General features: G+C 37.5%; 1 gene segment (V, D, J or C); it reads right to left on the bottom strand.

Moving 5' to 3' along the window:
• Positions 1-9945: 9945 nt before the first annotated feature.
• On the bottom strand, positions 9946-11291 carry LOC690156 (immunoglobulin kappa variable 1-27-like). The segment is given in 2 exon segments: positions 9946-11025; positions 11135-11291. Coding segments are annotated over 2 exon segments (444 nt in total).
• Positions 11292-26377: the final 15086 nt, after the last annotated feature.

Here is a 26377-nt window from a genome sequence, read left to right as displayed (position 1 = left end):
ATAGATTCTCCCCAAAATTTGAAGTCAAAGAATATTTTCACCCTTCATTAGTACTTGCTATATACCAAAGAGGTGAAGATTGAACCTTTCCTGTGATGTGCTTCATACAGTTTGAAGCATCAGATGTATATTTCTTAGACTTCCCAGATATATTGAAGAACCAAATGGTTAGTGAGGATACACAGCCAGCCAGTGTGTAGTAGATGCACACTGAATGCTGTCAGAGGACCAGAGAGAGAAGGATTAATGTGCATATGTATGGTCATTTTCTAGGACCACCATTTCTTCACATGTGAGTAGTCTGAGAATAGAACAACAAGGAGGAGCACCTGAGGCAAAATAGCCTCCAACCTCTACTTCCCTGACTAGTTTATATTTAGACACATCACTTTCTGATTTCTACCATAATGCTATAGGTAAAAGTAATTTCACCATCTTCAGTCTATGCTGCTGATGGTTATAATGAAACTTCTCCCAGAATATTAGCAACTGAAACTAGATTGGCCACAGTACTGCAAATTCATGACATAACACAAAAAGAGCATAGACACTAGTCTGGATTTGTGCTAGTACCAGTTTAGGTTATTGCTTATGCTCTGACTTGCTTAGCAAGTAATAGTAACACTGTCTTCTATATATATGCCAACAGGAAGGATTGATATTGAATCACTTGGATATTCCATCTGGCACCTTGCAGTAAAAAATTATAAATATTTTAAATAACACAATAAACAATGTGATAATAAGATTTCTCTAATTAGAAGCTAACTGCTGCTCTCATGGGCACAGTCAGGCTACCCAAGCAAGTGCCTCTTCAAGGAGGAGACAGGAGAGATGTGAGTGAGGGTGGAGCAAAGCAGTGGTGCCTAAGTTGTGGAGAAGTATAACTGATGCTATGATGGACAAGAGAGAGGGATGTGGTTAATGGTGGAACATATCATTATGCAGTGTGTTTGAGTCATTGTTGTTCAGCACCCTGGATGTTAATCAGATGTATACTCTATACTCATTCTATGAAATGCTGCCTGGATATAAGATAACCACTAGATCTACTCACTGATGGGGACCCAAGATAAAAAAAAAAACTCTCAACCTAAATTTGACATGTTGTAAAGAACATAAGGTCCTGCAGTGCTGATGAGGGCCATATGTGGATAAGTGACCCTAATGTGACTGGAGTCCAGGTTGATGTCCAAGGACTTTGCTGTCCTTTGACAATATGTGAATGTTCATGACCTATACAATTGCCTGAATTTGTGATAGTGTTTGTGGGTTATACACTACCCAGGGATTGTACTGATGTAAGTGTCCTGTACTGCTGCCTGAGACCATACATGTATCCAGGTCCAGGCTGCTGCAAAGAGCCTTGTCTGGGTACAAGAAATCTGTGCATTTGTCTGCTCTCACCTTTTCAATTTGTGTGTTGTTGTGTTTAAAATAGCTATTGTTTTGTGCATGTCTATTCTGTATCCTGCCACATTATTTAATTTGTTTATTTCTGGAAGGTTTTTGATAGAATTTTAGGGATCTCTAATTTATAATATTATTTCAACTACAAACCTGACTACGATTTGATTTCTTTCCCTATTTGTATCTCTTGGATTTCATTTCTTGCTTTATTTGCTTCAGCTACTATTTCTATTACAGTATTGGAAAGGAGTCTATTGTGATTCTTAAACCTTTCTAGAACCATTCTGACTAGAGCCCAATTATCTACTTTTAGTCTAACATATATAAAAAGACATGCTATGCCATTTCCAACAATCTCCCTTTCCATTTTATCCTAAGTGGTATTAAAATCATAGATTTAGATAATTATTTCCTCCATGTTGCAGCTATTCTCTATCTCCACCATAGCAGCATTGCATTGCATGAGGAATACATAGATGCTGGTAAGGACATGGTGAAATAGTAACATTTATCCACTGTTGGTCGGATTGCAACCTGGTTCAACTACTCTGGAAATAATTCTGATGTACTTCCTGAGAACCAAGTTATAACTTTTTTGAGCATATACCCGAAAATGCTCCAACGTATAAGAAAAAGACATGCTCCACTATGTTCATAGCAGCCATATTTATAATATCCAGAAGCTGGAAAGAACCCAAATGTCATTTAACCGAAGAATGGATACAGAAAATGTGGTACATTTACAGGATGGAGTACTACTCAGGTAATAAAAACAGTGACTTCATGAAATTCTTAGGCAAATGGATGGAACTAGAAAATTTCGTCCTGAGTGAGTAACCCAATCACAAAAACAAATGTGGTATTCACTCACTGATCAGTGGATATTAGACCAAAAACTCGGAATACCCAAGATACAATTTACAGAGCACACGTGAAGCTCAAGAAGAAGAAATAACAAATTGTAGATGCTTCAGTCCTTCTTAGGAGGTGGAACAAACATATTCGCAGGAGGAAATATGGAGACAAAATTTGGGTCAGAGACTGAAAGAAAGGTGATCTAAAGTCTACCTTACCTAGAGATTCACCCCAAATATATCCACCAAACTCAGACAATATTAGGAATGCAAAATAGTGTATGCCTACAGGAGCCTGATAGACCTGTCTCTTGAGAGGTTCTGCCAGAACCAGCCAAATACAGAGGTGGTTGCTTGCAGCCAAATATTGAACTGAGAATGGGGTCCCCAATGGAAAAGTTAGATAAAGGACTGAATGACCTGAGTGGGTTTGTATCCCAATAAGTAGAACATCATCAAACAAATAGAGCCCCCGAAGATCCAATGTACTAACTCGCCATCCTTAGAGAACACAAGGATGTACCTGTGTCTCCATCTACATATGTAGCAGAGGACAGCCTTGTTAGCTATCAATGGGAGGAGAAGCCCTTTGTCATGTGAAGACTCATTTCTCTAGTGTAGAATAATGTCAGAGAGAGGAGTTGGTACATTGTGAGTAGGTGGGTTGGGGAGTACACTCATAGAAGTAGGGAGAGATAGTGCATGTCTGAAAGGGAAACAGGAAAGGGGATAACACTTGAAATGTGAATTATTATGTATCCAATAAAAAAAATCTCAAAAGAAAAAAACAAAGAAAATGACTAACTCATTACAACTAGGAAAAGTTGATTTTTGGTTTTATGAAAGACTTCAGAATTTCACTCATTATGTATATAACTTTCTTCAAGATGGTTTAGTATCACATATTTAGGATTGACATGTCTCTGTTAAGATGCTAATATATAAGGCATGGAAGATTGCTCAGTGATGTAATGCACTTCATTGCCAAGCATATCAATTGACCTGAGATTTATCATTTTTGTTTTCCATCTTTATTAACTTGAGTATTTCTTATTTACATTTTGATTGCTGTCCCCTTCCCGGTTTCTGGGCCAACATCCCCCTAACACCTCCCCCTTCCTTTCCATATGGGTGTTCTCCTCCCCATCCTTCCCCCATTACCACCCTCCCCCCAAAAACCACGTTCACTGGTGGTTCAGTCTTAGCAGGACCCAGGGCTTCCCCTTCCACTGGTGATCTTACTAGGATATTCATTGCTACCTATGAGGTCAGAGTCCAGGGTCAGTCCATGTATAGACTTTGGGTAGTAGCTTAGTCCTGGAAGCTCTGGTTGGTTGGCATTGTTGTTCATCTGGGGTCTCAAGTCCTTCAAGCTCTTTCAGTCCTTTCTAAGATTCCTTCAACAGGGGTCCTGTTCTCAGTTCAGTGCTTTGCTGCTGGCATTCACCTATGTATTTGCTTTATTCTGTCTGTGTCTCTCAGGAGAGATCTACATCCAGTTCCTGTCAGCGTGCACTACTTTGGTTCATCCATCTTATCATTTAGATCCACGGAATTCACTAAAAAAGATGAATACAACAGTGCTCATCTGGGTATCTTTAAGGTGAAATAGGAAGCAGATAGGGAAGAATTACTATAAACTTTTTTTTCTTTTTTTTTTTCTTTTTTTTTTTCGGAGCTGGGGACCAAACCTAGGGCCTTGCACTTGCTAGGCAAGTGCTCTACCACTGAGCTAAATCCCCAACCCCTACTATAAACTTTTAAGGAAAACTAATTTAGAATAAGAGTACACAGCAAAGTAGTAAGAGTTATAAGGTACTTTCCTTAATACAAGACAGAAAGATGGTATCTGAAATATATACATGCTCTCTGGTATGCACATACCCACCTTCATAAAGATCAATTTCCCCACACTTCACTCTATCTCTCCTCTATCATAACACACACACACACACACACACACACACACACACACACACACACACAAGCATACACGCACACATGCACACAAAAGAGCGTGAACATGAACACCGGTGCACATGAACATACAAGCTTTATTCATACATGTGAACATTAATATCCATCATTCCCTTCTTTTCCCTCCTCTCAGGGATATTGCCTATGCTTTTCCAGACTCTTCTCCCTATTTTCATGGGTTTTATTTATTTATTCAGAATCCATCATTTTTAATTAAGTTTGTCTATAAAACATGTCAATGTCATTTTTACTTAGTCAAGAGTACTTTACCAACAGCTCTATCATAGAGGACTATAAATTTTCCTACCTTAAGCAAGCATTAAGTGGCTTTATGTTCTCAGGATGGTGTAATTTCTTTTTGATTCTCTTCTCCCTACTAATTTAATAGTGTGGATATTCTTTGTTGCATAAAATGGAGAAGGGCAACTGTAATTTATGGTTCATCATGCTTTGCTATCTGAATCCTGTGTATAGATTGTTGTAACAAGTTCTAGCAAACCCATGCAGATGGGGCTTTGTAAAAATAAATTTGTTCTTTTTAAAAAATTTATTTGTGTATATAGATGTGTTTCACACACACATGTGTGCTGTGCATATGTGTATGTGTACAACATTTCTGACTGGTGTATTCAAAGTTGACTAAAGGGCATCAGATCCTTTAGTGCAGTATTATAGAGTGTATGGGCCTCCATGTCAGTGGGGAAAAAAAGTATGGCCTCTACAAAAGAAGCCATAGCTCTCATCTCATGAGCTATTTCTTTGGGACTGTGCAATAGAATAAACTTTTATGTTGCTTTGGTAAGGGTGTTTTATCACAGCAGGTAGTAGGGTAAATAATCAGAAAGAGGGACTTTTGTTACATTTTACACTGAAGATATTCCTTTACTTGGACCTTAATGAACAAGACACTGTCCTCATGACGAATTTCTTGGTTACTCATCTTGAATGTTCAGTATCAAAATGTCTCTGTGGGAATACCTTAGTGATTCGACTCTGGCTGTAGGTCCCATATGTGCATCTTCCACGTTCATTGATGCGTTCTTATCCTTTCTAGTTACTTGATCTCCAGTGACCTAAATACAACTATGAAAAATTGTGTTGTCCTTGGAGCTGAGGCTGACTTGGTGGTGGTAGAATATGGCATAACACACATAACTGGAGTCAATTAAACATTACATAGGATCTGAGACTCCTGTTTTGGAAACGATTCTTTATGTGATGAGAGGGCACAAGAAAAGAATAGTACCTTGAAGCATCAGAAGAATATCACAAAATATGTACAATGCATTGTGAGCAACGAAAGGAGCACAGGGATTTCAGAAGATTCCTGATATTGAATTGCTTTGATAAAAGGAACTTGGTAAAACAAAGATAAATGACAGAAAACAGGATTACCTAGGTAAAGATGAAAGTCTCATCCTTCCAGAGGCTCACGACTCAACAATGAATTAAAGTGTTCTTTATACTTACTTCAAGAACATAGCAGGGTCATAGAAAGAGTAACTATTTTGTGATGAATAATAACAAAAGTCAAAAATAAAATCAGTATAATGCACACAACCCATAAGGGTGATATAAAGCTAGTCAGTTTGTAACACAGCAATGGCCTTTTGGATTTTGGTGAATAATATCTAAAATAAATCAATTTGAAAGCCCAAAATCTAATGCAAAGTTCTTGTTGCTTTTATTCTTTCTAGATAGATATTCACTGAGCTCTATAGACTTTCATACTCAATTGGTGTGTAATGTTGTTTTTCTGAAAATTCATATGCAAATCTAATAATCATGATATGAAGCATGTTAAATGAGAAGTTACTTAAATTACCTGCCATTCCTTATTGTAATGGATAAGCAAATTCGTATTGCTGTTATTATTTAATTGAGGAAGAACAGCAGGAACCCAAGAAAAAGAATGTGGGCCTCATAGCCATTCTGTGTTCTGACAGCAACTGATTCTTCTGAGGACATGACCCACCTGTGAAGTAGTCCTCATATCTCAAGACTAGGCTAGGGCACATGAAATCAGGAGCAAATTGTCAAGGCTGAGAACAGCTACATATTGGATAACCTCAATAACGTCCTGAATGAGCATCTGCAGGTGTCTTAGAATAGAATTTGATGCATAGTTTTTGACAAAGGAAAATGTTTATCCTGAGCCCTGCAGGTAGCATGGTACTTTGAATAACTCTGGTTCATGCTTTCCATGCTACTATATCATTAGGACCTTTTCATCTACAACAGCACAGTCTCAAAAGTGCAAGGATGCTCCAACACACCTATTTTGTTGAATAATTATCTTCTTTGATTCAATCCCTGTAATGCACAGTATGACACTCAACTGCAATAAAAACAAATATAACCATGATGGAACTTTTATTTCAGATCAGTGAAAAAATGGGCTGATGTTTCTACATTGCATTCCCCCCACACCCACTTTGCGTCCTTGTGACAAACACACTGTCCTGCTATCACTTCTCCTGATATAGATAACCTTTTTTTCTTCTGGTGTTCTTCTTCCTTATTCAGCCAGAATGAATTGATGGATACTGTGTTTGTCAGGCTTGGGTCAAGTGTATATTCACCTACTGCTTCCTAACGTCAGTTTTCTAGTCCTCCTTTCACTGGCTTATGTTAGTTATCCTCTTTTTACTTTTTGGAATATAGGAAAAGAATCCAATCTTGGAAAAGGATATGCTATGTCTTGGGGAGGAAAATTCCAAGAGCACAGAGGGCATCTGCCCCTAGTGTACCCTCAGTCTGCACATGGTCTTCTGCCTTGTTTTCATGCTTCCCTAAGATACACTCAATAGTATGTGCCAGTCAATTTTCTATAAATAAATTTTCCCTGAGTAAGTTTTCATGGAGCTGCTATGTTATCATTTAGTATTTTCTCACAAACATTTATTCAAGGGTTTTCTGATCTTCTGTACCTAATCATGATTTTCTGAACTCAAACAGCCTGGTTTGGATCACCCCCTCCTTTTATTGAATTTGTGTATACAATGTGTACCAGAATCTAAAGTAAAGTGTGTGCAGCATTGCAGTTAGTTGGTCTGATGCTACTTATATTTCAGTGGTAATATTGAAGCCAAAATCTGGTTACCACAAGGTGGAAAAAGTTTGCAGGTAGATGCTAAGTGACCCTGTCCCCAAATTATTTCTGATAGTTAAATAAAGATGCCAACACTCAATACCTGGGCAGAGAAGACATAGGTGAGCTTGAGATATCCAGGGCTGGAAGTTAGAGAGAGTTACCAGGAAGAAGAGGAAGAAGGAGTCCCTTGGCTTAGAAATAAAGGCAATGTGTCCCTGTGGGATGGCCAATTAATTGCAGCCCATAGGAAGCAGCATATTTAATAATTCAGGTTTATTGATAGGAAAGTCGATTCTAACAACATAGAGGGTAGGCAGCTGTCAAGCTTTTGTACTGTTTAATGCTGTTTGTAAATATAAAGGTTTTGTGTATGTTTTTTATTTGGGAGCTAAAATTCAGAAGCTGGGTAGTCTACCTCATTCCTTTTGGCTCCTTTCATTCCCAGGTAATCTGCTTTCACAGGAGAAAATCCCCAAGTAACATATGAAAAGAGACCTGAAGACCCTCAGATGAAAGATTATAGATACCTTGCAGAAGGAGGTAAGCATAAAATGAGGCAAAAATTGGGTAGGACAGTACTGCATGCTGACTAGTGCACCATTAAAATAATGTAGAACTCCTGTACTTAAAGCATATTTGCTAGATTGTTGCAATACTGTCAGTGACTGTAATCCTTAGTTCCTGATGAAGGGACATTCATTGTTGGGGTTTGGGAAATCATGAAGCAGAATATCCAAACTCATCATCCATGTAAAAAAAAGTCTAATATAATTTGGGTCACATGGGCATGGTATCAGTTGTTTTCAATATGATATAGGGTGAGTGTGAGAGCCTGAATGCTGAGAACCAAGAGACAGCTTTTTACATGATTATGAATTAGACAATGAAGCATCAAAAGAGGTAAAATTAGCAAAAGATGGGGTTTGTGGAGTATGGACAATATGTAAATAGAAGCTGACATTTTACACATGGAACCTAAGGCTCCTCGTCTTCCACCAAATTCAGGGTCATATTCTCTCACAGTTCACCCAGATTGGGAAGATTTTTATCATAAATTCAAAGATGAATTATCCCTACCTCATGGAGGTTTAATCTTCTATTTAGATAAAATTAACACACACCCTTTGTGTGCATGCGCACTTGTGTGTGCGCGCGTGTGTGTGTGTATGTGTATGTGTCTATGTGCATGCATGTGTGTGTTTTAAAAGCTTTTAAAGGTAAAAAATATGTGGAATTATCTTGTTGTTGAAAAATCTGTACATAAAGTTGTTCCTTTAATTGTCTGTCTGTATGTATGTATGTTTGTTTGTTTGTTTGTTTGTTCACTATCCATCCAAATCACTGCCCCCTGTCCTGGTTACATGGACACAAAGTCCCCTTCTCGTTCTCTTCTGAGAGAGCAAATTGCACTCCTTTCCCCACTTTTCATCCTGTTACTCATGCATTAAATCTCTCCAGCTGTAGCCTTATCCTCTCTAATTGAGAATAGACAAGGCAGCACAGTTATGGGAATGGAATCCACAAGTCGGCAGCTTAGGTATAGCCCCCAGTGTTGTTGGGGGAGCTGCATATAGACCATACTGAACACCTGCTGCATGTGAGCAGTGGCCCTAGGTTCCATCTATGCAGGATCTTTGGTTACTGCTTCATTCTCTGAGAGCCCCCAAGAGTCTAGATTATTTTACTCTGTTAGACTTCTTGTGGAGTTCCTATGACTTCCCTGCAGGTTACTCAATCCTTCCCCAAATTCTTTCAAAAGTCTCCCTGTGTTATGTTCAATGATTGGCTGAGACTCTCTGCATCTCCTTTTGTCTGCTGCTGCTGGGTGGAGCCTCTCAAAAGGCAGTAATGCTAGGCTCCTGTCATGCCTGTCCTTTTGAGCCTGATTTACCTCACTCAAAAAAATATTTTCTAGTTCCATTCATTTGCCTTCACAATACAAGATGTCCTTGTATTTAAAACCTGGTTAGTATTCCACTGCATAAAAGAACAACAGTTCTGTATCTATTCTTTGGTTGAATGACATGTTGATCGTTTCCAGCTTCTGACTATTAAAATTAAAGCATCTATGAACATAGCGCAGCACATATTCCTGTGATATAGTGGAGCATATTTTGGGTACATGCCCAGGAATGGTATAACTGGATCTTCAGGTAGAACTGTTCCCAATTTTATGAGAAATAGTCATATTGATTAACAGCGTGGTTGGACATGTTTGAACTAAACGGAAATTCATTCAATTGAAAAGCTTCTGTAAAGCAAAGAACACTGTCAATAGGACAAAATAACAGCCTACAGATTGGGAAGGGATCTTCACCAACCTGACAGCCAACACAGAATTTCAAAAAAATATAAAAAACTCAAGAAGTTGAGAACAATAAACAAAATAACCCATTTTAAATCTGGGGCACAGACCTAAACAGAATTCTCATCAGAGTAATCCTGAATAGCTGAAAAGCATTTAAAGAAATGGTCAGAATCCTTAGTCATCAGGGAAATACAAATGATAGCAACCCTAATGTTTCCATCTTGCACTCACCAGAATGGCTAAGATCAAAAGCTTAAGTGACAGCTCATGCTGGTTAGGATGTAAAGCAAGAGGAGTACTTTTCCAGTACATGTGTTTATTAAAATCTTTAAACAAAGAATTGGTGTTAAAATACAACAGAAAATTTACAAGTAAAAATTATTTCACCAAACACATAAATATTTCTAATGGATCTACTCAAATGGGAGAGCATTTTTTAATTGTAAAATATGGAACAAGTCTTATAGAGGACAAATATGGTTGCAAAATTCTTTCATTACTACAGGCAGGTGCTTGCATAGAGTAAAATTTACATATAGGCAAGAATTCATAAAGACCATTGGGACCATCATTACCATAATACTGATGCTTGGGAAGAGGTTTTGGAACCACATATTTACACTTCAGATCTTTTCATGCAACTTAGATTTGATTTCAAAATGAACAGCAGAACTCTGTCTGTCTTAAGCTTCAACACATACTTTGCACCTTCCAAAAGCCATTCAACAGCTTCTCGGTAGACTCAAATTGTGTTTCTAACACCAAACATTGTTTGGATCATCTACATTGACATTTGTTTTGCTATATAACAATTTCATCTGAGAATATCACTTAGATTCCTCAAGTAAAATGACCACAACAGTTCATGAAGTCTACAGATCGTAAGTAAATTTTGTACTGCTGAACCATACCCAGTACAGAGCAATCTCATGGGCCTCTGATGCACAAACCATTCAAATTCTTCAAAGCCTGCCTACATCTGAGACATTATGTCAGTAATAGAAAGAACCAAAAGAACAGCTGTGAAAACCCAAGCTCACACATCTGCATCTCTGGGTGGTTTATGTTATGGTTTGTATCACAGTGGTACCCGTTGTTATACTGATAGCAGAAATATGTGGCAACATCTTCAGGCTGCAGGCTGCTGATGGTGAGTGTGTAATCTGTACCAGATCCACTGCCACTGAACCTTGATGGGATGCCCGTTTGCAAACTGTTTGTATTATATATCAGGAGTTTGGGAGCTTCTCCAAGCTTTTGTTGGTACCAGGCTAAGTAATTGTTAATATTCTGACTTCCTTTGCAGCTAAGAGTGACTCTGTCTCCCACAGATGCAGACAGGAGTGAAGGAGACTGGGTCAGCTGGATGTTACATCTCATGGCTAATATTGGAAATACACATAAAATACATACTGTTAATAACATGAAAAACATAATTTTTCAAAGTACCAGGCACACTTCTGAAAGTGTTTTTGATATTGTCCATCTTACCTGGGAGCCAGAGCAGCAGCAGCACTAAGAGTTGAACTGGTGCCATCATGACTGGCCTGTGTCCTGTCTGAGACTGAATACCAAAGCGTGCAGATTGTCTAATAAGAAGGCATAGTTCAGTGGACTGTGTTCCTCAGGTATGCAAATCATGTGGACTGGCACAGCTGGATGGCTGACTTGCTTCTGTCATTTAATAAAGTCCTGATGTCTCTGCCATTCTCAGAACTAAAGTTGAGATGCATAGATTTTTCTGACAGGAAATGTGATTATTTCTCTTGAAAAAGAGAAGAACAGTGTCAGCCCAGGCTCCTGTAAAGAGTATATTACGTTCATTACAATTTTCTGCCATGCTATCCTTAATGAACTCCAACTCATTCAGTAACTATTCACTATGACACAGACCTATATCTGAAAAGATCTAGATAAGAGTGCATAAGTCCCTTTTGGCAGGCAATACTATTGAAAACACAGTGTCTTCATTTTTGTTCTCCTTTCCTGATCCTCTTAATATGAAGTAGGAGACATATAGCAAAAGCAAAAACTCAATACACAATGAACAGGAAAATACAAAAATGTGATTCCTAAATAGCAGGACCTACATTCACTACATTCTCAACTATATAAACTGATGACTACATACATGGCTGTTCTGAATTATGCATTACTGCTTCCCATCTTGTGGCTGATCTTTCTCTGATGATGTCTCAGATCATTACTCCTACCATCTCTCATAGGTTTTAACCCTAAGCAGTATCACAAGCAGAGGCCCTTTCTCTACTATGTGGTCATTCAGACCCTTAAGTGTTTCATTGTTCTTAAAAAACATTCTTTCCACTTCCTTCTATTTTATATCTTTTATAAACAAAACTTTATTTTATTAATATCATCATATTACAACAATTAAAGATAGCTTTAAACAACAAAAAAACTTGATAGAATTTCTGATTAGAGATATTAATTACCCTAACACCCCTTCCATGTTCTCTAAATGAGTTAGTGAAACAAATGTTTGTTTGTTTTTTTCCTAGTGAGTTATGATGTCTAATATCTCAAAGGAATAATAGACATTGAATGCCTATGGAAGGGATATACAGTAGTTGTTACATCAATACACACATATTTAAATTCATGTATCGCAATATTTTATTCCAGCTCTAAGCATAGGATATATTTATTTGTGAATCTTTCAAATGTGAAAAGATGAAGTAACAGTTCTCCCTACACCAATTGATATTGTCCTTTTGCTTCTATAGACTTCATTTTGCTTTGGACTCCATGACCACAGAACAAATGATAGAGGGAAGACTTAGTGGCTTGAAGATTGAAGAGTTGATGAAAGTCCCATGTCGTCTATCATACATATTCCACACACAGAAGAGAGAAAACAGCTCGCTGAAAGTATAAAAAGAGATCGGTGATTGATCTATGTTCACACAGAGGCTAGACTCTTCCCCAGAGTACGCTTTCTTCACTATAAGCCAATCATTATTTCTACGTAAGCAGGGAAGTTGGGCCACACAAGTACCTTCAGTGAAGCCAGGTAGAGCATGTGACTGCAGGCAAACAGAACACTGATCTGTAACCTGGAAACCTCTGCTTGGAGTCCTCAGTAGGACTTGTAGAATTTATTCTTTCTCTGATATGAAGGTGAAGATCCTTGATCTTTTTTCTCCTGCTGCTCTCAGTAACTGAGCCTATATTATAGGTTTAGAAGTAAAAATACTGAATAGGAAGAATATGTAGCACTAAATATATTTTTATTATCATGAGGTACATGGTAAATACAAATCGTTTTGATTTACTTAGGTAAAATTAAATTTATCTTTGTGAAATATGATGAATAAAGTATATAAATGTTTTGAATAGCAAATATATTTTATCAAAAGCGATGGTTCAGTGAATAAAAACACTTGTTACTTTGGAGAGGACCATTGCACAAATGGGGTTAACAAACATTTATTATTCTAGTTCCAGAGGATTTGATGGCCTCTTATAACTAGAGTAGCAACAGATGTATACTTGTTTCATCAGCATACATGCACTAGGAACATGCATACAAGTAAACAGAAAATAAAGTAAATCAAACCATGGTAGAATAACAGAGGTAAGAGGGACAGGTCAGAATGTGGCATGATAAGATCACTGCTATTTACTGAATATTACTGGTTAGAAAGCAGGTTGTACTTTCATTAAAAGTATTTTTTTACCATGAAGGAGAGTAGACATAATATGCAGGAATGGATGAAGGAAGACACAAATAGTACAGTGGGTTGATCCTCCATACATTGCCTTTGTGGTAAGAAATAGATTGTAAGACAGTGTTTGGCAGGTGAAGGATATATCTTTAAAAGAAAATCGAACAGTGAAAGTGCAGAAAGCCTGAGTAGGAGATAGTGCCCACCAGAGGAACTTTAGACCTTTTGAACAGAAAGTAAGTTCAGGATGTAATGGAGAAAAACTGGAAATTAAGCATGTGAATAACAGACTTGGCACCTAGCAAAATAGTAGACATATAGGGTCAAGTTAAATCAACCCAATGGGAAGAGGCAGCTACGCTGTTCAGAAGAACACAAGAGCCATAACCCCACTTGATTCCCTGGAGCATCTACTTGCACATTACTGTATGAACATTCTTATCAAAAACTCGTTCAGTGATGCATAAAGTCCTGTACAAGATAGAGCATGGCATACAAAACAAATGGTTGCCACCTACTGGCCATGGTTCTTTTGTACAGGAGTCCTACTGCATGCTCTTCTTTTTAATTGTGAAACTCTTTCACAATTTCATATCATGCAGGACCATGAACTTCACACAACAAAGGAAGAACCATACTTGAGCAGAAGGAGTTACTGAAACAAAGACTCCCTGACCCATCACATGAGAAAGAGCTATTTATTCCAGTGGAGTGCACTGTGAACAGGTTAGGAAATGTGCTACCTGAGTTCCAGTCTTGTTCGTGAATGAGAAGCAAGCTGGGGAAGAAAGAGTTCATTCAGGTTACACTTCCACATTGCTATTCATCACCAAAGAAAGTCAGGACTGGAACTCAAGCAGGTCTTGAAACAGGAGCTGATGCTGAGACCATGGAGGAATGTTACTGCCTTGCTTCTCCTAGCTTGCTCAGCTTGTTTTCTTACAGAACTGAAGACTACTAGCCCAGGAATGATACCACCCACAATCCGCCCTTTGCCTTTGATCACGAATTGAGAAAATGCCTTACATCTGAATGTCATGGAGGAATTTATACAAGGGAGGGTCAATTCCCTGTAATAACTCGAGCTTTTGACAAGATGATAAATAAAACCAGATAGGACATCAGGTTTAGGAGTTCTCTGATGGAATTTTTGGGGTCACTTAAGTATACTGTCATATCATCTGGAAATAGTGATATTTTTACTTCTTCCTTTTCAATTTGTATCCCTTTGATGTCTTTTTGTTGTCTAATTCCTGTGGCTAGAATATCAAGTACCATATTGAATAGGTAGGGAAAGAGTTGGCAGCCTTGTCTAGTCTGCGATTTTAGTAGGATTTCTTCAAGTTTTTCTCCATTTAGTTTGATGATAGCTACTAGGTTTGCTATATATTGCTTTTACTATGTTTATCTATTGAATTTTTGATCTTTCCAAGACTTATAACATGAAGGGATGTTGAATTTTGTCAAATGCTTTCTCAGCATCTTATGAGAAGATCATGAGGTTTCTTTCTTTTTTATTGGATTTTTTAAACTTACATTTCAAATACGATGCACTTTCCCAGTTTCCCGTCCATAAACCCCCTATCTCATCTAACCCCCTACATTTTTAGGAGCATGTTCCCCCTCACCAACCACCCACCTCTTCCTGCCTCCCTGCCCTAACATTCCCTTACACTGGGGGGGGGTCTAGCCTTGGCAGGAACAAGGGACTCTCCTTCCATTGGAGCAAAACAAGTCCATCCTCTGTTACATATGCAGCTGTAGCCATAGGTCTGTCCATGTATACTTATGGGTAGTAGTTTAGTCCCTGGGAGCTCTGGTTGGTTGGTATTGTTGTTCTTATGGGGATGCAAGCCCCTTCAGCCCCTTCAATTTTTTCTCTACCTCCTCCAATGGGGATCTCATTCTCAGTTCAATGGCTGGCTGCTAGCTTTCACTTGTGTATTTGTCATACTCTGGTAGAGCCTCTCAGGAGACATACATATCAGGCTCCTGTCAGCATGTACTTCTTGGAATCAGCATACTGTTTGGGTTTGGTGTCTATGTTTTTGGGCTAGATCCCCAGGTTGGGCAGGCTCTGAATGGCCATTCCTTCAGTATTTGCTGCAAACTTTGTATCCATATATCCTCGTATGAATATTTTTATACCTGTTTTAAGAAGGACTGAAGCATCCAAACTTTGGTCATCCATCTTCTTGAGGTTCATGTGGTCTGTGGATTGTATCTTTGGTTATTCAAGCTTTTGTGCCAATATCCACTTATCAGTGAGTGCATACCATGTGTGTTCTTTTGTAACTGGGTTCACTCATTCAGATGATATTTGTTAGTAGCATCCATTTGCTATGGATTTCATGAAGTTATTGGTGTTGATAGCTGAGTAGTATTCCATTGTGTACATGTACCACACTTTCTGTATCCATTATTTTGTTGAAGGACATCTGGGTACTTTCCGGCTTCTGGCTCTTATAAATAAGGCTACTATGACTGTAATGGAGCGTGTATCCTTTTTATATGTTGGAACACATGCCCAGGAGTGGTATAGCTGGGTCCTTGGTGAGTACAATGTCCAGTTTTCTAAGGAATCTCCAGACTGATTTCCAGATTGGTTGTACCAGTCTGCAATCCCACCAACAATGGAAGAATATTCTTCTTTTTCCATATCCTTGCCAGCATCTGCTGTTACCTGAGCTTATTATGTTAGCCATTCTGACTCGTGTGTTGAAATATCAGGATTGTTTTTATTTGCATTTCCCTGATGAATAAGCATGTTGAACATTTCTTTAGGTACTTCTCAGACATTCAGTATTCCTCAGCTAAGAATTCTTTGTTTAGCTCAGTACCCCAATTTTAATAGGCTTATTTGACTCTCTGGAGTCTAACTCCTTGAGTTCATTGTATATATTGGATATTGGCCCTCTATTAGATGTAGGATTGGTAAAGATCCTTATCAAATCTCTTGTTTTCCATTTTGTGCAACTGACAGTGTCCTTTGCCTTAAAGAAGCTTTGCAGTTCTATGAAGTCCCATTTGTTGATTCTTGATCTTAGAGCATAAGCCATTTATGTTCTGTTCTAGAAATTTTCCCCAGTACCCATATGTTTGAGGCTCTTCCCCACTTTTTCTTCTATTTGTTTGAGTGTATCTGGATTTATGTGGAAATTCTTGATCAACTTGGACTTGAGCTTTGTGCATGGCAATAAGAATGGATTGATTTAAATTCTTCTACATGCTGACCTCTAGTTGAACCAGCACCATTTGTTGAATATGCTCTCTTTTTCCCCTGGAAGGCTTTGCCTTCTTCTCAAAGGTCAGATGACCAGATGTATGTGGGTTCATTTCTGGGTCTTCAGTTCATGATCCTTAAAAATCTTAAACATCTATGTTCTTTTATTACTTTTCTCCTTTTTATCTTTATTTAAACAAATATTATTTCATTCATGTCAAAATAGTTTACATCTTAAATAGTATATAATAGTAATTGTAGATATTTTTATACAGGAAAAAATTTGTGAAAATTCAAGTTTAGAGATATTATCCACAAACTCCTTCCAGCCCAAAATACATTCTAAATGAGTCAGTGCAACAAATGTAATGTGTTCAAGGACTAATAATGTTTATTGTTTCAGAGGAGAAATAGATATTGAATACTTTCAGGAGTAAGTACAGGTACTTTAACATATATATTAGAATTCATTTATCCAAGACATTGTATTCTAAATCCAAACATAATTTATAGTTATTTTTTAAATATTCAAATGAGAAAAGATAAAGTAACAATCCATATTAAATGTCTATATATGTCACACATATATCTGTTTCTATATAGTTCATTTTGCTTTGGATTCCATAACCATAGGACAAATGTCAAAGGGAAGACTCAGTGGCTTGAAGATCAAACAAGTGGTAAAAATTCATTCCCTATATCATACACAATCCACATATAAGTTTGGGAAACAGCTCCCTGAAAATATTAAGGAAAGATCTGTGATACAGTGAGTATGTTCACATAGAGGTTAGACCAGATCCCTGGTGTGTACTTTCTTCAATGTAAGGCACAGTATGGTGTTGACACATGCATAGCGATTCATAAATGAAGAAGCTGGACCACACAAGTCCTTTCACATAACCAGACAGAGAATGTGCCTGCAAGCAAATAGAATCCTGATCTGCACATCTGAAAGCCTCTTTTGGAAGTCCTTAACAGAACTTGAAGATTTTGCTCTTTCTTTGACTTGAAGGCAAAGATCCTTGATTTTTTTTTCTTTTCCTTCTTTCAGTGACTGAGTTCTCTGTTACAGGTTTAAAAGTAGCAAGACTGACTGTGAAGATTCTGAAGGAGCTGGTATATATTTTTATCATTAGATATATGGTAAATACAAATAGTTTATGCTTTATATATTTAAAATTAAAAAAATATTTTTATGGAATGTGATGAATAAACCATAGAAAGTTAGTTGTTGACTAGCAAAAAATTTTGGCAAAATACATAGGTCAGTGAATAAAACTAGTTGTTGCTTTGGAGAGGACCTGCTCTTGTTTTCCAGTGCCCAAATGTGGTTAACGATCATTTATAATTTTAGTTCCAGAGGATTTGATGCTCTCTTCTGACCAACACAAGCACTGGGCATGCACTTGGTTCACCAGCATACATGTAGGCAAAAAACTGATACATGTAAACAGAAAATAAAGTAAAGCAAAAGCAAACAATGGCAGATTACCAGAGGTAAGAGAGACAGGTCAGAATGAGGCAGAGTGAGATGCCTGCTGTTTAGTTGTTATTACTGTTTAGAGAACAGACTGTTCTTTCACCAAAATTGTTTTTACCATTAGCATGAAGGAGAGGTGAAGTGAGTAATAATATGGATACAGACAAAATAACGATCAAAACAGCATTAGCAAGAAAAAACAACAAATTATCACAGAAACTAATGTTCATGAGAGGACTAAAAATCAATTACTGGTGTAAAGAATGAGAAAATAGTTCATTATATAGTCATGCTAGTGTTCCCTAAAATGGTCTCTCTCTCTTCTCTGTTTTTATTTTTACATACTATAGTCCTTTCAATAATGTTCATCATTTGTGGACTTCAGAATCATGAACACCATGAGGAATATAGGTATTACTCTTGTGAAGATGCTTTAAGTTTCCCTAAAACTGAGGTGGGTAACTCGGATTTTAAAGTTTTGTGTATTACTTTGCTGTCCGAAATACTAGTCAGGATGATGCAAATGAATCAAAGTGCTGTGTGTTAATATTTAAAACTGCTCATTTTGAAAGAAAAATATTTACTACACTTGGTCAACCCACAACAAATATTAAGGGCATATGATAAGTAGGGATGTGGGCACAGGAATGATGAGGATGGAATTATGAGTATGGGATTTAAGCTAAAGTGAGATTGACCACGGTGGATTAGGCAGAGTAAACAGGAGTGTGTGGGGGAAGAGGCAACTAATGCCATGGGTTGCTCCTCTGAACATTGCCTATGTGGGAAGAAATAGAATGAAAAACAGTAGTTGACCAATGAAGAATGGAAAATTGGAAGGAATATAAGTATTTAAAAAAGTCTCACAGTTAAAATGCAGAAAGCCAGAGTATGAGATGCTGATGAGCAGAGGCAGTTTAGACAGTGGACAATTTAAGAAACAACTTGAGAACTAATGGAGAAGAGCTGGAAAGTAATGGAGTCTGAGTAATGGACCTGACACCTGTCAGAGTAATAGATATATAGGGTCAAGGTAAATCAACCAACAGGGAAGAAACAGTTAATCTGTTTATGAAAACACAATAGTCACTCCTTCATATGTATCATTGTAATATCTACTTGTTCAATATAGTACAACAAACTGTTCTTATAAAAAAAAAACTAAGTGATGTAAAGTCCTGTACAAGGTAAAGCGGGACCCACAAAAGCGTGTCACCTCCTGGCCATGGTTCCTTCATATGGGACAGGCTCTTCTATCTAATTGTGAAACTCTGGATTTCACAATTATGCAAGATGAACTTCACAACACTAAAGTAGAACCACGTTTGAGCAGAAGGATGCAGTTGCTAAGAGTAAGACCCTCTGAGCCATTGCAAGAGAAATAGTATTCCCTTCATTGGAGAGCATAGGGTGCTGCATCATAATGCTAATAATTTGACATCTCTTAAGTATTTTAACTGTGACAATAAAATAATATCCCATATTCACTATCTCTGAAGTAGCCATAGACCCAGGATGTCAGAAGTATTCTCAGTATGTAAAAGGCTTAGAAATTGATCCTTGCTTCTGTTGGCACCAAGACAGGAAGTTATTCTCATTGGATCTCTATGAAAACTTTTTGCTCAACTGATGGGTTTCTGTTGTTCAGATCCCACCAGGGAGCATAAAGACTGATCAACATGACTTCACCACACACACCATTAATTTGACATGAACAGGGTTTACATACTGCAATATCAATTTAAAAATCTGAAATAAACATTTTCTTATTCGTTCAGCATGACACTTGATGAGGTGACTTTACATTATTTGTGCTAAAATTATGCTGTTTAGAAAGATATTAATTTTTAACCAGAAAATCTGCAACATAGGAGCCAAATTTGAGGATCAAACATCAATGATAGTAAAGCACATAGCAATCTATTCACAGGGCTTCAGATATAGAACCTCCAAGAGGGTGGTATATGCCAGAGATAGTAAAAACTAAGCATAGAGAAGTAAAAGTTGTGTGTACCTATGCTATTAGTTCGGTTAACAGAGATACAGATTTTTTACTGTCTTATGCTTCCAAGGAGGGGTGTGTGTAACTACGGCAGTTATTCTTTCATAAGTGCAACAACCATGTATTGTCCAGAAGAAAAAAAATCATAGTACTTATTCCCATTGTGACTCTAAATTTCTTTCTGCCTACTATTCTGTCATATATCTCATCTATGGGGAGAGTGGGATGAGGGAAGTCTTTCATAGGGTCCCACCCATAGAAAAGAGACTAGTGCAATGGATGGCTATTAGCAAGTCATAATCATTCATCTTTTGAGGTATAGACCCTTGTGGGTTGTCTATCCTCAAATACACCACTAACTGGACATTGAGGGCTTTACACATAAAATAGAAAGATGCCTATATAAGGACCTAGGAAGGTGTCTCATTAGATACAAGCACACACTGCTCTCACAGAGGACCTGTTTGATTCTAAGAACCCACACTGGACAGCACACAATTGCCTGAAACATTAGCTCTGGGCAAACTGATTTCTCCTGTAGGCATATCCACTAATATCCAGATCCAAGCATGCTTACACTTCTACACATATACTTAATTAACTATAAATGAATAAACAAAACATAAAGTCATGAAATTATGAAGGAGGAATTGGATTGTGACATTCATTGTGAGGTGTTCAAGAGAAAAAGAAGGTATATAGAATAATAATATGCTATATACATGTTTATAATTCCTAAAGAATAAACATAATTATCATTTTAAAATAGAATCAGAGAATACTAGTTGCAGGCATCTAAGGAACAAAAGGAATGGATATGTACTTTTACAGAACGGCTCAGAATTTCTTTGACATTTGTTTAGTTAATTGGGCAAAACATCAATAAATACAGAAATAAAGACAACTTAGCTAGAATTGAGAAACTTGCCCTACTATATAAATAAATACCACCCTACTGTTTTACTTATCCAATGCATACCAGCCATACCTGGAAAAAATGTGAGTATTTATTTACTCAATATGGGCAGAAATTCCTGAAAAAAATTGCTTCATATTCCATAAGATTTTTCACAAGAACAGATTCTGACCTTCCTTTAAATATAGCACTAAGAAAGCACATTAGGAACAAGGGATTATAAAAATATCACTGGCCACTGGATCCTATGCTGATGTGCATTTACCCATAAACATGAACATGTTCCTGGAGGCAAACTTTTGCAAAACTTTTTTCTTGGACACATGGGCATCCATGGAGCCTAGGCTGAATTGTGAAGACAAAGCCAGACAATTTAGGAGCCCTATCAAGCTATGTTCAGCCCCACTACCTTGCTTAATTGTGTATGCACAGGGAACAACCTACTGTCCCAAGAACTTCTTTATAGGTTCATCAAACCCTGTGCAGTTGTCCTTTCAAGTCAGGACACAACATAGACATGAGTGCCCCTGCTCATCTCCTGGGTAAGTTTCTGTGGCTCTCGTTTACATGAAGCATGATGACCCTGCATTCTCTTAGCTCATCCTGATCAAAGCTGAATGGATTTTCAAAAAAGCCATTTCACAAAAAGATTCCACAATGTTTATTTGTTATAGGTTCCCAGTCTAATATTGACTGTAGAGTTTAAGCATCCAATCCTGTTAGATATAATGACCATTGCTATAATTGTAAACTATATTATTTTTGTACAAAAGTATCTTTTGAAAATTTATATATTTTTATTTGTTATTTTATTTACATTTCAAATGTTATGCCATTTCCAGTTTCCTCCCATCTGCAAACCCACATCCCATTCTCCCTCCCACTGCTTCTATGAGACTACTTCCCCACGCACTCATCCACACCTCTCTCACCACCTGAGCATTCCTTTACCCTGTGGCATTATCCCTCACAGGACAAAGGGCCTTCCTTCCCAATGATGCCAAATAAGGCAATCCTCTACTACATATGCAGCTGGAGCCATGGGTCTGTCCCAGTCTACTCTTTGGTTGGTGGTAGTTCCTGAGAGCTCTGAGGGGGCTTTGTTTGCTTGATAATGTTGTTCTTCCTATGGGGTTGCAAACCTGTTCAGCTCCTTCAGTCCTTCCCCTAACTCCTCCATTGGGTCCCTGTGCTCAGTCCAACAGTTGGCTGTGAGCATTCCCATCTGAATGGATTAGGTTCTGGCAGAGTCTCTTAGGGAGCTACAGCTCTTTGAAACTAAAATTATTGGTCAGAAATAAATCTCTGACAAAACCCAAGCTCTGATTATCTTTAATGCTATCATTCACCTTCCAAATGCCTTGCACAAATGCATTCTAGAAAATCTGTATTCTAAAATAAAGTACAGAAAAACACACTGTTTACAGTGAGGTAAAGGATCTTTCAGAATAGATCCCATGACCTCTTGATACAAAATGACATCTGAAGCCCATGAAATCCCTCAACAAGTAAAGCTGCCTGCTGTACAAGGCTGATGGTTTGAGTTTGGTGTCCAGCCACACTATACAGATACAGAGAAACTAGCTGAGACTAGGGCCATGCAGTGCCTGAGGCTTTCTCTCTTGTAGGGGAACATCTCATACCATGGGCATTTACCTAGGATTGTGTGGTCACAAAGACTGTCCAGCAGATAGTTTCCATTGGCAGATCTGAACATTGATCCTTTTGTAAAAAAACTAAATATAGCAGTCAGATAACCTGCCAAGCACATCTCCTAAGGGTTCTGGGGAAACAACTCTGTGCCCTATCACATCTACTACCCTTGTCTAGAATGTTTATCCTAGCTTCCAGAATGGGACAGCCCTTTAAAAATGAGAAAATATTGGCTAGAGAGATAATTGAGTGGTTAGAGTACAGAAGAGTTTTTCAGAGGACATGGTTTCAATTCAAAGCATCCACATGGTGGTTCATAATCCTCTGAAATTCCAGTCCTAGAGGTCCAATGCCTTTTTCTGACCTTCCAGGATAGGTATAGTACGAAAATGACTAGAGTTTAGACACAACAGACATATATGCATATAAATACCCAAACACATAAAATATCATGATCAACAGTTAAAGGCAAGAGAAAAGTGTCAATATTATGGGTAGGAGAAGCTTTGGCTATAATGGAGCAAACATTTTAAATAAATGCCATCAAAGTTTAAAAGAAGGAGTATTTTTGTAAAAATTATACATCATAGTAAAACTTCTGGGAAAATAGAAAGGATACTCCTTGATATCTTTAGAACTGCTTTTCATGGAAGAGGAAATAAATCATCAAACATGAAAATGGAAGGCCAATGAATCATGCTGAGGCTAAGAATTGAATTCAGTTCTGCCTGATTTTAAATATCTTCGTATTGCCATAGAAATGACTCATAACATATAAAAAAGAGGGAAAAACAGAATGATAGTATTAAATCCACACATTTATTCAGCCTCTGACCCATAGCAGACCTACCTTATTTTAAAGCAGGCCAACCTTTACAAACTCTAATTGACTTTACTTGAGATGAGAGTGAGAGGAAAATATGCATTGCTAAACCCCAACATGTTTTTTTTTATTCCTTCCCATAACTCTGCCTTCCTCCTTCATTGCCCACTGTGATACCATAAATTCAATAGATCTTCCTTAAATGGAAGTCAAGAAAAATGGCTTTTACAGCCTCCCAGATTCTATGTGACCCAAGACACTCACTATATAGATTACAAGTTTTAGCCAACAAGCCCCTAATGTCTCTGAAATCTCTGGTCCTAGTGTTCCAAGTGTCATGAAAAACCCAGTAAGTGATAATATTTAAAAGATATGACTACAGACCCTAGAGGGATAGAATGCCTTCTCTCCCTGCCTTTGTATCCAGTTCTTATTTCACCTCCATCAATTCAAGTGGTTCATTTCCATCCAAACAACACAGCTCTGGATGTTAGAATTCTCACTAAAATGTTATGGGGCCTGTTCAAGTTATTCAGTTTGACAGAGAGAATCCAAACCCATAACTTTCTGTCTTCAAGAAGTGATAAAATCTTGACCTGACTTGTATTTTCCAATCAAATAAGAAGGTATTTATGCACTGGCTACATTATGCTGGCCTATCTATTTGGTGCAATATCTCTGTAAGATGCCTAGGTTTTAGTGACTCATTTCTATAACTGTTAATAATGATTATCATTTGACAAAATGTACAATATATGTAGATAGGATGAATTTCTGAACATGCTTGAGAAGGATTATTTTGATTAGTTTCACTGAAGCAGAAGACTGACATTATTTCTTGCAGGCAACTTCTTCTAATGCTCTAAATACAAAGGTAAAATAAATAAAAAAAAAGTCTGAATGAGAAATATTTGTTTGAGTTCTCTACTTACTCTTCAGTTTTTCTCCTGAGTTCATCATCTATCAACTACTCATCAATTTGTTAAATTCATCATCTATCCTATTATTAGCCTTCTGTTGAGTTCCTTTTCTATTCTGTCCTCATCTTACTGTTGAGACTGTTATCTAACATATTTTTGTCTTGATCTTGAGATCATCTATTGTGACTGTCCCTGCCATTGATACCACTGTAATCTTCCTTTTCTGACATCAGAATGCATATTCTTTGGACTTTCAAATTGAGCTAAAGAACAGTTTTTCTCTAGGAAGCTTTTAAGTCTCCAGTATCAGATGGGGACTGCTAAGGCATACAACACAAAGAATTAATCATGTATTGCCTTCCTTTCTCTGTGTCTCCACTGTGTAGAAATCATAACCACTGATGGACTATGAGCTTACATTTTATACCACATGGACGAGAAAGGTGTGTTCATTCCAGTAGAAATGGCCCTTCTAGGAACCAATACTGTAGATCTAGGAGCTTCTGTTGGTTGGTCTCCATCCAAATGATTGCTGGTATAATTATAAAGATCCATCTCTTGCCTGTTTTTTAATGCAAAAACTGCTTCTTGCTTGCCTTGAGCACCTGAAAGAGTATCTGTTTAGCCAAGGGGTTCATAAAAATAGATGTCTCTTCTTTGTGGACTTTGGGTCAGGAATTATCTATTTATATACTGGTTCATATATATCTGTGTAGTTTGTGAATATTATGTGCCTACTTCAGAATACACATGAAAATATTTGAGAGGCTCTTTTCTTCTCTCATTGTAATCTGGACATCAAAATCAGGTCATAAGTTTGTGTACAAACACTTTATCTACCAAGCAATCTCAATAGTCTTAAATCTCCAATTTATAAATTTTCATTCTTTCAGTTCTATTATTTTAGAGTGAATATAGACTCACCCAAGCCAATTTATGAGAGGAGTAGGGATTTTTTTTCTATCTACATGACAATGTAGAAAATGCGATGTAGTCAGTGACTTATAAAATCTTGATCTTTGAACTATTGTTTTGTTTTTTGTTTTGTTTTTTTCCTTTGTGGAGGCAAGGTGCATTTTAAGAACCTCCTTTAGGCTTTCAAAGAGTTTAAGTATCATAGTTCTTCAGCTGGCACATAACATTGAGAAAAAGGTGAGTTCTGGTTTTATAAGTCTCAGAGCTGTGCTTATTGGGCACACAACACTCTCAATGGTAATTTACTACCAAATATCTAGAATTCCCAGGGCTCAATTAAAATACTAACATGGAGGTTTGACATGCAATGAAACCTATCAAGTGACGTGAGTTTGATTAATTTCCTCCACTGAACCCATTTCAAAAGAAGGATATAGCAATGCCCATTTGGTTATCTCTAAGGAGAAATAGGAATGAAATAGGGAAGAATCATTGGAAATTTTCAGAACAACTGACATAGAGTAAGAATACCCAGCAGCAAAGCAGCTGGGGTACTGGCTTCCTTACCCTAAAAGAAGATGGAAAGTTAACTTCTAACGTACATGTATGCTCTGAGGAATATATGTACACACCATTTTCTCTCTCTCTCTCTCTCGCTCGCTCGCTCGCTCTCGCTCTCGCTCTCTCTCGCTCGCTCTCTCTCTAACACACACACACACACACATACACACACACACATACACACACACACACACATACACACACACATACGCAAAAGAGAACTTCCATAATATTCTCCTCGCTCTTCTTAGTAATATTCTGCTTTGTCTTCCAGACATTTTTTCACATTTTATGTCTTTCTCATTTCTTTAATTAGAGCCCAGAATCTATAGTTATGGTTGCCTGTAAGTACATGTAAGTAACCTATTTACTTAAGCATGAATACTTTACTAACAGCAACACTACAAAGATTATGACTTCTGTCACCCCTGTCACTCACTAACTACAATAGATTCTCAGGGAGGAGGGGCTTTATGATTCCCCTTCTCTCTAGTGATTTACTCATGTGTATGTATATTTCCTAGGCACAGTTCTGAACAATGGAATAAGGCA

The sequence above is a fragment of the Rattus norvegicus genome, chromosome 4 (assembly GCF_036323735.1).
Source record: "Rattus norvegicus strain BN/NHsdMcwi chromosome 4, GRCr8, whole genome shotgun sequence".
In the NCBI taxonomy this organism is placed as follows: domain Eukaryota; kingdom Metazoa; phylum Chordata; class Mammalia; order Rodentia; family Muridae; genus Rattus; species Rattus norvegicus.
The sequence above is the reverse complement of the archived record's forward strand: the minus strand, read 5'-3'. Positions and strand labels throughout refer to the sequence as shown.